Here is a 12,985-nt window from a genome sequence, read left to right on the forward strand (position 1 = left end):
TTTAATTAAAAATCATGAGCCCATGTACCTAGGAGACTCCTTTCAGTTCAGAACTGGAAATAGAGTCTCTCATTTGGTCAAATGTTCCCCCCCCATCGAAGGCTTGCTTCTTAGGGAGAACCAGCTTAGTTATGGCCCAATATTCTGTCCCTGGTTCATCTGCTAACAGTTTGAGGTTCAAATTATGGAGAATGGACACTGGCTCCAAGAACATTTAGACCTGCCATTATGGTACAGGAAGAGCCATCTTGTAGCGTTTCTGGCTCAGACCCTGTTACTAGGATCCACTCAGTTATTACACAGACAACTGCCAAGTAGCCTGACGGTACCAGACTTACCAGCCCCTGCTCTTTCCCATGGTCCTCTGCAGTCCCAACTACAGAACTAAAAACTGAAAAAAAAGATCATAACTGCTAGTGTGACTCTAGGGATATGGCCCATTATTTAAAGATGATATGGCATCAGCTATTGAACAAGTTCGAGGAAGAGTTCTGTTAGGGGTAAAAATGCAAGGGCAGATTTTAACCAGCTTTGATGAGATCTTGGGAGTTCAGTGTACTTCATTTTGCATTTGTATGCTGATTTTTTTTCTCACCCATTTCTTGAATCCTTGCACTTGGCTAAAGAAGTGTGAAATCTCTTAATGACAACAGAGAGAATCCTATGGTTGGGTTGAAACCTTTTTTTTTTTCTTTTAGAGAGAGAGAGAGCTGGGGAGATGCTAGGGAGAGAGAAAATCTCAAGCAGGTTCCATGCCTATCATGGAGCCTGACATGGGGCTCGATCTCACAATCCTTGAGATCATGACCTGAACCGAAATCAGTTGGACACTCAACAGACTGAGCCACCCAGGTGCCCCTGATTAGTTTATAATTTAGTTCCATGTGGTCAGAGAATATATTTTGTATGATTTGAATCCTTTTAAGTTAATTGCAACTTTCTTTAGAGCCCAGAATACAGTCTTCTGTCTGATTGAGGATAACGTTGCTCTAGTTTCCTAAATCCTTATTGATTTTCCGTTTACTTCTTTCAGTGATTGAGAGAGGGATTTTGAAATCTAGTACGATCATGGATTTGTTTATTTCTCCTTGAAATTCTGTCAGTTTTCATGCATTTGGAAACTCTGCTACCAGGTATATAATACATAGGACTGTTACATCCTCTTGGTAATTGACCCCTTTATCATTTTGAAATGACCTTCACCTCTATTAACCCTCTGCTCTGAAATCTGTCAGATATTAATGTAGACATTCCACCTTGTACTTTTTTTCATTTTTTTAAAGATTTACTTATTTTAGAGAGAGACTGAGCGTGAGAGAGAGGGCGAGCAAGAGGGGCAGAGGGAGAGGGAGAGAGAATCCTCAAGCAGACTCCCTGCCAAGTGCAGAGCTCAACACGGAGGCCAATCCCAGGATCCCAAGATCACAACCTGAGCCAAAATCGAGAGTTAGCTGCCCATCTGACTGAGCCACCCGGGGCCCCTCCACCTTGCTTTTTATCAGTGTTGGCCTGGTGTATCTTTTCCCATCCTTTTACTTGGGAACTGTCTGTGCCTTTATATTTAATGTGGATATTTTTATAAGCAGCATATATCTGGGTCTTGCAGTTTTAAAATCCAGTCTGACCATCTGCTTTTTAATTGGTTGGTTCAACCGTTTACATTTATTGTAATTATTAACAGCTATCATATCAGTCTGTCTCCAAGTGCCATTCTACCATTGCAGGGAACGTGGAAGGAGCGGGTAGTAGTAGTAGATTTTCCCCTTCAGCCTTCGTGCTCTGTTGCCCTCCATTTTGCTTCTACGTATGTTGCAAACCTCACAATAAATTGTTACTATTTTTGTTTCAATAGGGAATTATCTTTGAAAGATACTGAAGTAATAAGAAAAATGTAGTTATACTGTTTCCGGTGCTCTTTGTTCCTTTGAGTGGATGCACGTTTTGTTCTGGTGTCATTGTCCTGCCCAGAGGACTTCCTGTAACATTTCTGATGGCTGCTGCTGCTGCTGGAATCTTCCAGCTTTTGCAAATCTGAAAAAGTCTTTGTTTCACCTTTGTTGTGGAAGATTTTGTGATGAGTATAAAATTCTAAGTTGATGCGTTTTTCTTCCAGTCCTTAAACATTTTTTGCCCAATTATCTTCTCCTTTCCACGTTTCTGACAAGAAACTTGGTGTCCTTATTCATCCTTTGCTCTGTTCTACCTAATGTCTCTTCTCCCCGGTGGCTTTGAGCTTCTTCTCTCTACTGTTTATTTGGACCGTTTTGCTGCAGGAAGCCTAGGTGTCAGTTTCTTCATGTTTCTTGTGTTTAGAGTTCATTGAACTTCTTGGATCTGTGTGTTTAGCGGTCATCAATTTTGGGAAAATGTTGGTCATTATTTCTTCAAATATTTCTTTGACCCCCTTCTCTTTCTTCTCCAACTTAACATATGTTAGATTTCTTAAAATTGTCACACAGCTTGCTGAAGCTGTGTTAATTTATTCCTTTCTCTCTCTGTTTCATTTTTGTATGGTTTCTTTTGCAGTTTAAGACTCTGGACTCTTTCCTTCTGAAGTGGCTGATCTGCTCTTTCCCCATGCTGCCTGCTTTTCATCTCTGACGTTGTAGTTTTCATCTGTAGATGTTTGACTTTCAATCTTTATCTTTTCCGTTCTCTACTCATCACATATATGGCCTTTTGTCATAATAACTGCTTCGAGTCCTTTCTGCTAAATCTCACTTTTGTATCAATTCTGAGTTGGTTTCAATGAATTTATTTTTCTCTTATTTTCTACTTCCTTTGTGCCTGCTTCTTTGCATGTCTGCTAATTATTTATTAGGTGCCAACCATTGTAAATTTTACTTTTTTTTTAAAAAAAGATTTTATTTATTTGAGAGAGCACAAGCAGGGAGAGGGGTAGAGGGGGAAGGAGAAGGAGGGGGAAAAAATCTCCAGTAGACTCCATGCCAAGCTTGGAGCCCAGTGTACGGCTCAATCCCATGACCCTGAGATCAGGACCTGAGCCAAAACCAAGAGGCAGACGCTCAATCGACTGAGCCATCTAGGCGCCCCTAAATTTTACTTTGTTAGGTGCTAGGTATTTTTTGTGTTCCTATAAATTTCTTGAGGTTTGTTCTGGGACCATAGTGAAATTAGAAATAGTTTGGTCCTTCCAGGTCTTCCTTTTAGGACGTGTTAAGCACACTCTGTTCTGTCTAGGGCTAGTTGCTTCCCCTTACTAAGTTAGGAGCCTTCTGAGTACCCAGTGTCCCTGAATTAGGAGGTTTTCAAGTCTGGTTGGTGAGCATCAAGTCCTTCCTGGCCGTGCTGAGCATCAAGTCCTATTTCCGCCTAGTCTTCGTGATGATCCTTTCCTGCACTCAGGGAGTTCCTCATATGCATGCCTTGATTAATACTCTGCTGAATTCTGGAGGGCTGCCCTCTGCCAATCTCTGGTGCTGTTTGCTGTGAGCTCAGGCTGCCTTAGATCTTTCATCCAGCTCCTTCAGCTGTTGCTTCGTCTGCTCTCAGTCTTGGTTGATCTTCATTGAATGAGTACCAGCTTGTTACCTAGCTTTAGGTGATGTCCCCAGAATTCAGTGTATTGTTTACTTGATGATCTGTCTGCCATCCTAAGATCCAAAAATATTAAAGAACTAATGAAAAATGTTTTAATTTTGAGAGTTAGCTGGAAAATTTCAGCAGGTGAAAATTATAGAAAAACATTTGCTTTGGGGCGCCTGGGTGGCTCAGTCGTTAAGCATCTGCCTTCAGCTCAGGTCATGATCCCGGAGTCCTGGGATCGAGCCCCGCATCGGGCTCCCTGCTCGGCGGGAAGCCTGCTTCTCCCTCTCTCACTCCCCCTGCTTGTGTTCCCTCTCTCACTGTGTCTCTCTCTATCAAATAAATAAAATCTTAAAAAAAAAAAGAAAAAGAAAAACATTTGCTTTATGTTTTCCATAATTCATACTTTTTTTTTTTTAAGTTTTTATTTATTTATTTGACAGAGAGAGCGCAGCAGGGGGAGCGGCAGGGAAGGGAGAGGGAGAAACAGGCTCCTGGCTGAGCAGAGAGCCTGACGTGGGGCTCGATTCCAGGACCCCAGGATCATGACCCGAGCTGAAGGCAGACACTTAACTGACTGAGCCACCCAGGTGCCCCTATTTTCTGTAATTCAGAAAAGACAGTATGGTAGAGAAAATTTTTTTTTTTTTTTAAAGATTTTATTTAGTTATTTGAGAGAGAATGAGAGACAGAGAGCACGAGAGGGAAGAGGGCAGAGGGAGAAGCAGACCCCCCGCTGAGCAGGGAGCCCGATGCGGGACTCGATCCCGGGACTTCAGGATCATGACCTGAGCCGAAGGCAGTCACTTAACCAACTGAGCCACCCAGGCGCCCGAGAAAATTTTTAAAAATAGAATATACATTAATGACAACTTAATCTAATAACTTATTCCTATGGTAGATTTAAACAGTTTTTCTTTATATTTAATGTATGTAAAACTTACTGTGTAGTTATTCATGAAATGAAAGAAATGGAGTCTTAAATCTTTGGTGAAGAGTCTTTCAGACTTCATGTTTTACTAATCTCCTTTAAAAGTCACTTTTTAAAAAAGATTTATTTATTATTTATTAGAGCGAGAGAGCACGCATGCACAAGCAGGGGGAGCGGCAGGCAGAGGGAGAAGCAGGCTCCCCACTGAGCAGGGAGCCTGATGCGGAACTCGATCCCAGGACCCTGGGATCATGAGCTGAGCCGAAGGCAGACGCTTAACCGACTGAGCCACCCAGGCGTCCCTAAAATCACTTTTTTTTTTTTAAGATTTATTTATTTTTTTAGAGAGTATGTGAGCAGGGTGAGCGTTAGAGGGAGAGGGAAAGGATCTCAAGCAGACTCCCTGCTGAGCAGGGAGCCTGACATGGGGCTGAATTTCATGACTGGGAGACCATGACCTGAGCCTAAATCAGGAGTTGGATGCTTAACTGACTGAGCCACCCAGGTGCCCCTAAAAGTCACTTTTGGTAACCCTCTTATTGTCTGCTAAAATTCATGTAGAGGCTGAGCTGATGAGATTTACCTGTTACTGTGGTAGTTTTCATCTTCTGGTGGCATGAGTGATTTAATAAGGCCATTAGATTAGTTTGACATGTTGAAAGTAGGTTAACTTAAGGGAAAGCTATTAAGAGCATGGCTTCTTTCACAACAAGTAGGCAAACTGTCAGCCGAGGTATAGTAGAATAAAGCAGGTTTAACCATCTAGCCTGGTGTGGCTATGAGCCAAATCCATGTTTTACCTTAACTTTTATGAAATAATTAGCGAGCAGCCGTGCAAATCTTTTAGCCATACGAGATGATTACCTTTACGAAATCTTCAATTTAAAAGACTACTTTTTAACCATTGTTTAAGTGAAATTACTATTTAGCTGCTTGTGTCTATTACACTAAAAAATTGAACTAGTGATTTGTTACCACACAGATTCTTTCAGCATTACCGATGAACAAAATTTTATTAGCCCAGTCTCTTGAGACAGCAAAATAAACATTGTTATGATTGAGCACAAGCACAGCAATAGTAAATTTGAGAGTTTTCCTCTTAAATGATATTAAGCTTAAAATTTTGAAATGTCACTTGTTTTAAAATGTCAAACATTACAGCAAAAAGAAATCGTGTTCTAAGACACCAAATTTCAATAAAATTCATTTGGATTTTTTTTCAAAAGATCAGTAATTTATCATACCTTTTTTTCTCTCTCACTTTTGTAGGTTCTGCCGGAGACTTCCATTTGGCCTCAATGAAAGTAAAGTAGAAAATCACATCTACATGTGTATTGCTGTCAGGATGTTGATTCATTGGTCATGCCTGAAGAGGGAAATTCTGTTCTAATGGCTGACTGCCAGCAAAAATAGATGCTTATCCTAGATGTCAAGCATCTCTCCTTTTTACTGGAGTGAAAATCCCCTCCAGATACCAACAGAACATCAACTGCAGAAAATGCTTCACATTTTAAGGATGTCAGCAACCTAAATTCATGCGCCCTATCTGTACAGTTGTTGTGGATGGTTTACCATCTGAAAGCTCCTCAAGCTCTTATCCAGGCCCCGTATCTGTTTCTGAAATGTCTCTCCTTCATGCTCTGGGCCCAGTGCAGACCTGGCTGGGGCAGGAGCTGGAGAAATGTGGCATCGATGCCATGATTTATACCCGCTACGTCCTCAGTCTTCTGCTGCACGACAGCTACGACTACGACCTGCAGGAACAGGTACTTCCCTCTTGTAATGTTTTGTGACAATTCCTGGTTGTGTCCGCATGTTTGCATTTCTCTTCTAGAGCGCTCTCACGCTCCAGGACGGGCTTGTCGGCACATCGGGCCACAGACTCCTAACCTGTTGGGCGGCGTTAAGAGAGCTGTCCAGGCACAGCGGTTAGTTCAGCTGCTTTCTCCGTCAGGAGGCTTTCTCCATGTGGACCGCGCTCTAGCTCAGATCTGGTCGCGGGCAGGGAGGGTGGTGACCCGCCGCCTTGGAGAAGCGCTGCTCTCTGCCGGTTAGGAGCCTCACACGTGACCACCGGGCCTTGTAATCCTGGGGTCTGTGATACTTTTTAACATTCCAGGGTTGAGTACTTCATTTTCATGTTAAATTGCTGGTTAACCAAAGTGTGTGTTACCAACCAGTGGACTTAGAAGCTGGGTGAAGCACGTAACATTGCTGTAAGTCATTGTAGGTCACCCCGTCGGCTGGCCATTACAGATTTTATCTGAGAAAGTAAGCACATCTAGGTTCTTGAGAGAAAAAAACAAAACAAAACCCAGTTCTAGTCCCACCCTCCCAGAGTTGCTCCTGGAAGTGAGGCCTCCCGAAGGGTGGCACAGTTGTCCCCAGTGACCACATGGGCTCTGGTTGACTTCTGTGTGCAGAGTTCACATTAAACCGAGTGTTTTGTGGCTGTTTTTGTTGTTGTTGTTCTAAACCATTGTTACTAACACTGAAAGCAGGAATAAAGTTTTCACTGACAGAACAGAGTGGCTTCCAAACCACAGAAAAGCCTCCAAGTACTATAAATACAGCATTTCACCACTGTGTTTAACGTTCCTCACTCATCAGCTGTATAGAGTGTGTTTTCTTACTGCTGGTGTTCCTTATCCTTTCTAGCTGGACACAGCTGTATTTTCCCTGCTTCCAGTTGCTTACTGCCTTGGCTGCTGAGAATTAGGTTAGCATTTCCAGGGGGTTGAGATATAACCTAATAATCATGTTGGTAATCACAATTTTGTATAATTTCTTTACTAAGGCTCTACTATTTTCTATCATCTTCCCAATAAATGTAATATATATATATATGTATATATATATATATAAAGATTTTTTTTTTTTTTTAAAGGTTTTATTTATCTGAGAGAGAGAATGGGAGACAGAGAGCATGAGAGGGGGAGGGTCAGAGGGAGAAGCAGACTCCCTGCTGAGCGGGGAGCCCGATGTGGGACTCGATCCCGGGACTCCAGGATCATGACCTGAGCCGAAGGCAGTCGCTTAACCAACTGAGCCACCCAGGTGCCCCTATATATATATATATATATACATGTATATATATATATATATACATGTATATATATGTTTTTAAGGGCAAATAAAATGTTTAATCTACAAACATCAGAATTTTTATTTCCAGGAATGAGGAAGATAAGTCTCTTAACTCAAAAATTGTATACTCTTAGGATTTTGTGTTAACAGTATCTGCCTAGAATATTTTATCAACACCAATAAGTTTATTCACACAAAGTATTTATGTACTGCATATGCTCTAGGGCATTGAGAAGGTAACGAAACACAAGGCCTACTGTTCGGGTTCTAGTTGACACCTCTCTGATGAGACGTGTTTGCAATTCCTCTGGTTCCTTTCTTGGGAGGGCTTGGGGGTCAGGGGCAAGGCAGCTCTCCATGTCCAACTGTCCAGCTTGATCCTCCTTCCAGAGTGCTGCTTCATCTCTAGGAGGCAGGACAGATGAAGGTTAGCGAAAACAGAACTTGTCTGGAGTTGCAAGGGGAGTCGAAAGGGAAATAAAGGCTCCTAAAATACTCTTCCCCTCAGCCCAGTGCCAAGTCCCGTGCCGATGGGGAAGGTCAAATTGAAAACAATACTTGTTTTAGTAAGAGGTGGCCTAGGAGGTCAGTTAGCCCTGATGTTACTTTCCCATGACTCCAGGAGAGGCTGTGCTCACTGTACCCCCAGAGGAGAGTTTGGGCTCAGAGCCGAGGGCAGTCTCCCTAGCAGGGGGTAGGAGAATGGAGGGCCTTGTCCACCTTCTGTGATTCAGACGCTGGCCAGTTGTGGTTCTTGATCCTTGGGTCAGATTGTGGTGGCCTAGCTCCTCATCTGGAGGCCAGATGACTCCACTTTGGGGGGGGTCTGTTTCCTTGAGTCTTTTCTCACCCTCCGTCCGTGAATAGTCTAATCTTGACTTGCAGATGGCCAGTTTTAAGGCTATTGCTGCAGCTACAAGCCTTATCTGCCACGTTTAATCCCTCATTTTTCCTAATCTTGGTGAAAACAAACCCATGAAGAGCTCCTGAGTTCTAAGAAACAGATTCTGCACAAGACCTTGGTCTCAGCTGCCCAGGGTGATTGGGTAGGAAGAAAGGCTGACCCGCCGTGGTCCCAGGAGGCGGGACACCCAGCAGAGTGCAGCGCAGGCCTCTGCTTTGAGCAGGGCTGTAAAGGCAGCTGTGGCATCGCTGGGGTCCCACGCGGCCCTGGAGAGCAGCACCTCGGATGTGTGGACGCTAGGGATGCTCCGCAGTCACTTTGTGTCCACAGATTCTTCTCTTTCCTTCCTTCCTTTCTTCTTTTGCTCATGATTACCATGCTCCGGTAAAGGCACTCACAGCTCCTCAGGAGCTCGCTACCTGTCACTTTCAGATGTAGGTATGAACCCCGATTCTGACCCGCCCTGCAGGGCCCCCGTGGCTGCACCCTGCGAGTCCTCTGCTCGTTCCCCAAGGACCTGCGTCGTCTGCTTCCATACTTGATGTTTCTAGTGGAGAGCTCTTCTTTGCAGCTATTAGAAAATATTATCTTTCCCAGTAGATTATAATGTCTTTGAGCACAGAAATCAGATATTCATCTTTTTTTTTTTTTTTTTAAGATTTTATTTATTTGAGAGAGAGAGGGAGAGGGAGAGAGAAGGCACAAGCAGGGAGTGGGGTAGAGGGAGAGGGAGAAGCAGGCTTCCTGCTGAGCAGAGAGAGCCCAGTTCAGGGCGATCCCTGGGCCCTGAGATCATGACCTGAGCCGAAGGCGGATGCTTCACCGACTGAGCCCCACCAGGCGCCCCCAGATACTCCTCTTCTTAAACATTTTTTACTTCTTTTTCTTTCTTTTTTTTTTTTTTTAGATTTTCTTTATTTATTTGACAGAGAGAGAGAGACAACGAGAGCGGGAACACCAGCAGGGGGAGTGGGAGAGAGAAGCAGGCTTCCTGCTGAGCAGGGAGCCGGATGCGGGGCTCCATCCCAGGACCCTGGGACCATGACCTGAGCCGAAGGCAGACACTCAACGACTGAGCTACCCAGGCGCCCCCAAACATTTTTGACTTCTTGTGAAATAATTTCAAAAAACATCAGAATGACAACACAAGATGAGGAACTCTTGTGTACTCTTTTTTTTTAAAACCCCATCAAGTATTTTTTTGTTTGTTTTTCGTTTGGGTTTGTTTTTTTTTTTAAAGATTTTATGTATTTATTTGACAGAGAGAGAGACCATGAGAGAGGGAACACAAAGCAGGGGGAGTGGGAGAGGGAGAAGCAGGCTTCCCGCTGAGCAGGGAGCCCGATGCGGGGCTCGATCCCAGGACCCCAGGATCACGACCTGAGCCGAAGGCAGATGCTTAACGACTGAGCCACCCAGGCGCCCCTCTTGTGTACTCTTTACTGAGTCACCTGTTGCTCGTATTTTCCTGCTTTTGCTTTATTTCTCCCCTCATTTTGATACCCTGATTAAATCAGCATATGTTTCTTAAGATTGGACTTTCTCTTAGATAGCCATGAGAGTTATAAAATTCAGGAAAATTAACACCAACCCGTTGGTATATAACATACGTTGGTGTTCCCTTTTTATCCATTGTCCCAGTAATGTCCTGCGTTACAGCGTTGCCCTCGTCCGGGATCCAGTTGGAGACCACGCACTGACTTCAGTGGGTGCTCCTCCTGGGTCCTTTAATCTGGAATAGTTCCGTGTCTTTCCTCTGTGGCTCACGACGTTGACATTTTCGAAGATTACAGACCTGCTGTTTTGCGGCACATGCTTTACCTTTGGGTTCGTCTGATGTTTGCTCCTGTTTAGCATCAGCCTGTGTGTTGATGGCAGTGACGTTGCATGAGCGGTGGAGTCCCCTTCTTCTCCTTGCACCTCAGCAAACGCACATGACGTCGGTCGGCTTCCTGGTGGCAGCGCTGGCTTGGCCGACGTCTGCCGCGTTTCTCCAGTGCGAAGCTGAGCGCTCTTCTCCGGGTGACCTGTGACCTGTGCGGGAGACTGGCACTTATGCCGGGCCTAGGTGACTCCGCCTGGATCACCTGTACCAGGTGACTGCTCTAGCTCTGTTGTCCCTCTGCATCTGCTGGTTGGCAGTCTAGTGTAATGCCTTTCTCCTTTTAAGATCAGTGGCCCCGTCACGTGGGGAGCACCACAGCAGGCCCAGAGCAGCGGCAGCCATGTGCCGAAGGGCCTCTCTCAGCCTTCCTTCCGTACCTTGAGGGTGAGGAGTATTCTGTCTCCACTCGTGTGGAAGTGGACATTCCGAGGAGGTTCGGTGAGCTGCCTGAGGCCACACAGTAACAAGTCAGGATGTAAACTCGTGTCTGTCAGACCCAAATCATGTGCCCAGTGTTTATCATGAGAGAGTTTTTGTTGTTTCTGTTTGTTTTCAGATATAACAAATAATTATTGGATGAATAACAACACTTTGTTGTAAAGCAAACTTTAGAAACTAGGTGGAATTGGTTTAATGTTTTTTAATGTACTCGGGGTTTATAGAGGTGGGGAAAAATTCATGCATGTTAGTTCACATTTGAATTAGGAGTTGAGTCACTGCAAAGTAAAAGTGAGTTCCATGGCAGCATGCATTGCCGGGAAACTCAGAGCATAAAGTCTCTGTTAAAATAGATTTGAGTTAAATTGTTTAAAATATATATATATTGTATATAACATAAATATAAATATATAATATAATATAAATATAAAAATACATATAACATAAAAGTATAAGGGGCGCCTGGGTGGCTCAGATGGTTAAGTGTCTGTCTTTGGCTTAGGTCGTGATCTCCAGGTCCTGAGCAGGGAGTCTGCTTCTCCCTCTTCCTCTGCCCCTCCTCACTGCTCCTACTCTCTCTCTCTCTCTCTATCTCTCTGTCTCAAATGAATAAATTAAAAAAATTCTTAAAAAAAAAAAATATATATATATATATATAAGTAGGCTCCACGCCCAGTGTGGAGCCCAATGCAGGCTTAAACCCATGACCCTTAGATCAGGACCTGAGCTGAAATCCAGAGTTAGACGTCTAGGCGACTGAGCCACACAGTTGCCCCTCAAAAATATTTTATTGTCTTACTTAAAATTGGCTAAAAGGGAAGCTTACAGTAAAACTGTAATTGAAAGGTGGGAGTTTACTTTTCTTGCCTCAGGGTTGTGCTGGGTTGCTGGTCAGCAGCAAATTCCCCATAATCTTTCATGAGTAGGAAGAGTTATTTTAGGAAGATAGGACTGCCTTTCACTACCCCATTCTTAGAACCCCACAACTTCTTAATTTTCTCTCTTCTATAATTAGTAAATTAAAACTATCATCCAAGAGTTTATTAAAACATTTTTTGTGTCTTTATATATTAATGTTCTCAGCATAATGAAATCTGTGTCAGGGGCGTGTGATGATGACAGAGAGCCGCGCTTGGTCTTGCTCACACAGAAGTGGTAGTAAAGACAAGCACACGCACCCCGTGTACAGTGAGCCAGCCGCAAGTCCGTGCGCTCACTCTCCCTGCCCTCTACCTCACCGTTGGCCCTGTGCTCTCAGCCCCGCAGGTGGAGGCACTTAGACATGGTGGCAGAGTTACTCGCCCAGGATCACACAGCTAGTCAATTGGGAGCCTTTATGGATTTAAAAACTTCAAATGTGCAGGGGCGCCCAGCTAGCTTAGTCCATGGGGCCTGCGACTTTTGATCTCAGGGTTATAGGTTTGGGCCCCACGTTGGATGTAGAGATTACTTAAAATCTTAAAAAAATAAAAATAAAAACTAAAAACTTGAACAAATGTCCAGAGGCTAGGGCTGGCCTCAGTGGCAGCCTGACCCAGGGCCTTCCATAGAATCTGTGCCCCCGCCATGAAGCTTGCCTTATCTATTGCCTGTATTCTCAAGCATACCCCTGCCTCCCCCACCACCCAGCCCCCTCCACCGGAACCCCGGACTCCCCCCTCCTGGTAGGACAGCTTGGTCATGGTGCGATTCTTGACCCAACTACTAGGACGAGGGGACTTTGCCTGGGCTACAAGCACCTGGCACCATAGGGACTAAGAATAGGAGAAGATGGTGCCCCAGAGGTAGTCTGGAGTGATTAGGGTGCTGCGCTGTCAAAAAGCCGTCCTCCGGGCACCTGGGTGGCACAGTCAGTTAAGTGTCCAGCTCTTGATTCACCTCAGGTCTTGATCTCAGGGTTGTGAGTTCAAGCTCATTGGGCTCTGCACTGGGCTTGGAGCCTACTTTAAAAAAAAAAAAGTCCTCTCAAAGTACCTGCATACAAAGTAGCATTTTCTTCTAAAATGCTTTTCAGTTTGGGGAAATCTTTCCTGGTTGTACTACATTCTGAGATTTGTGTTTCAGACAAATAAACCATTTGCAGTGTTACCCACTCTTCATGATTTTGTTCTCCTTGTTTCTTCCCAGGAGTTTTCTCTTTGCACACCTCCTCCGAGATTGTCCTTTCGTGGTCGTCCCTCAATCTGTGTGATTG

General features: G+C 44.2%; 1 protein-coding gene across 10 annotated transcripts in view; it reads left to right on the top strand.

The window, feature by feature from the left end:
* The window catches only part of KIAA0232 (KIAA0232 ortholog), an 87,746-nt gene that overhangs the window by 29,496 nt on the left and 45,265 nt on the right, over nt 1–12,985 (top strand). For 9 of the 10 annotated variants that reach the window (XM_081812670.1, XM_081812666.1, XM_081812668.1 and 6 more), the window contains one exon: nt 5,747–6,243. In XM_081812670.1, coding sequence (XP_081668796.1) covers nt 6,013–6,243 — 231 coding nt within the window. In that variant the 5' untranslated portion in view covers nt 5,747–6,012. Of the gene's footprint in view, nt 1–1,079; nt 1,134–5,746; nt 6,244–12,985 lie in introns of those variants that run through there. The other variant, XM_081812667.1, reaches the window with a different exon arrangement.

Source organism: Leptonychotes weddellii, chromosome 2 (assembly GCF_054177405.1).
Source record: "Leptonychotes weddellii isolate Sample4059 chromosome 2, ASM5417740v2, whole genome shotgun sequence".
Lineage (NCBI taxonomy): Eukaryota > Metazoa > Chordata > Mammalia > Carnivora > Phocidae > Leptonychotes > Leptonychotes weddellii.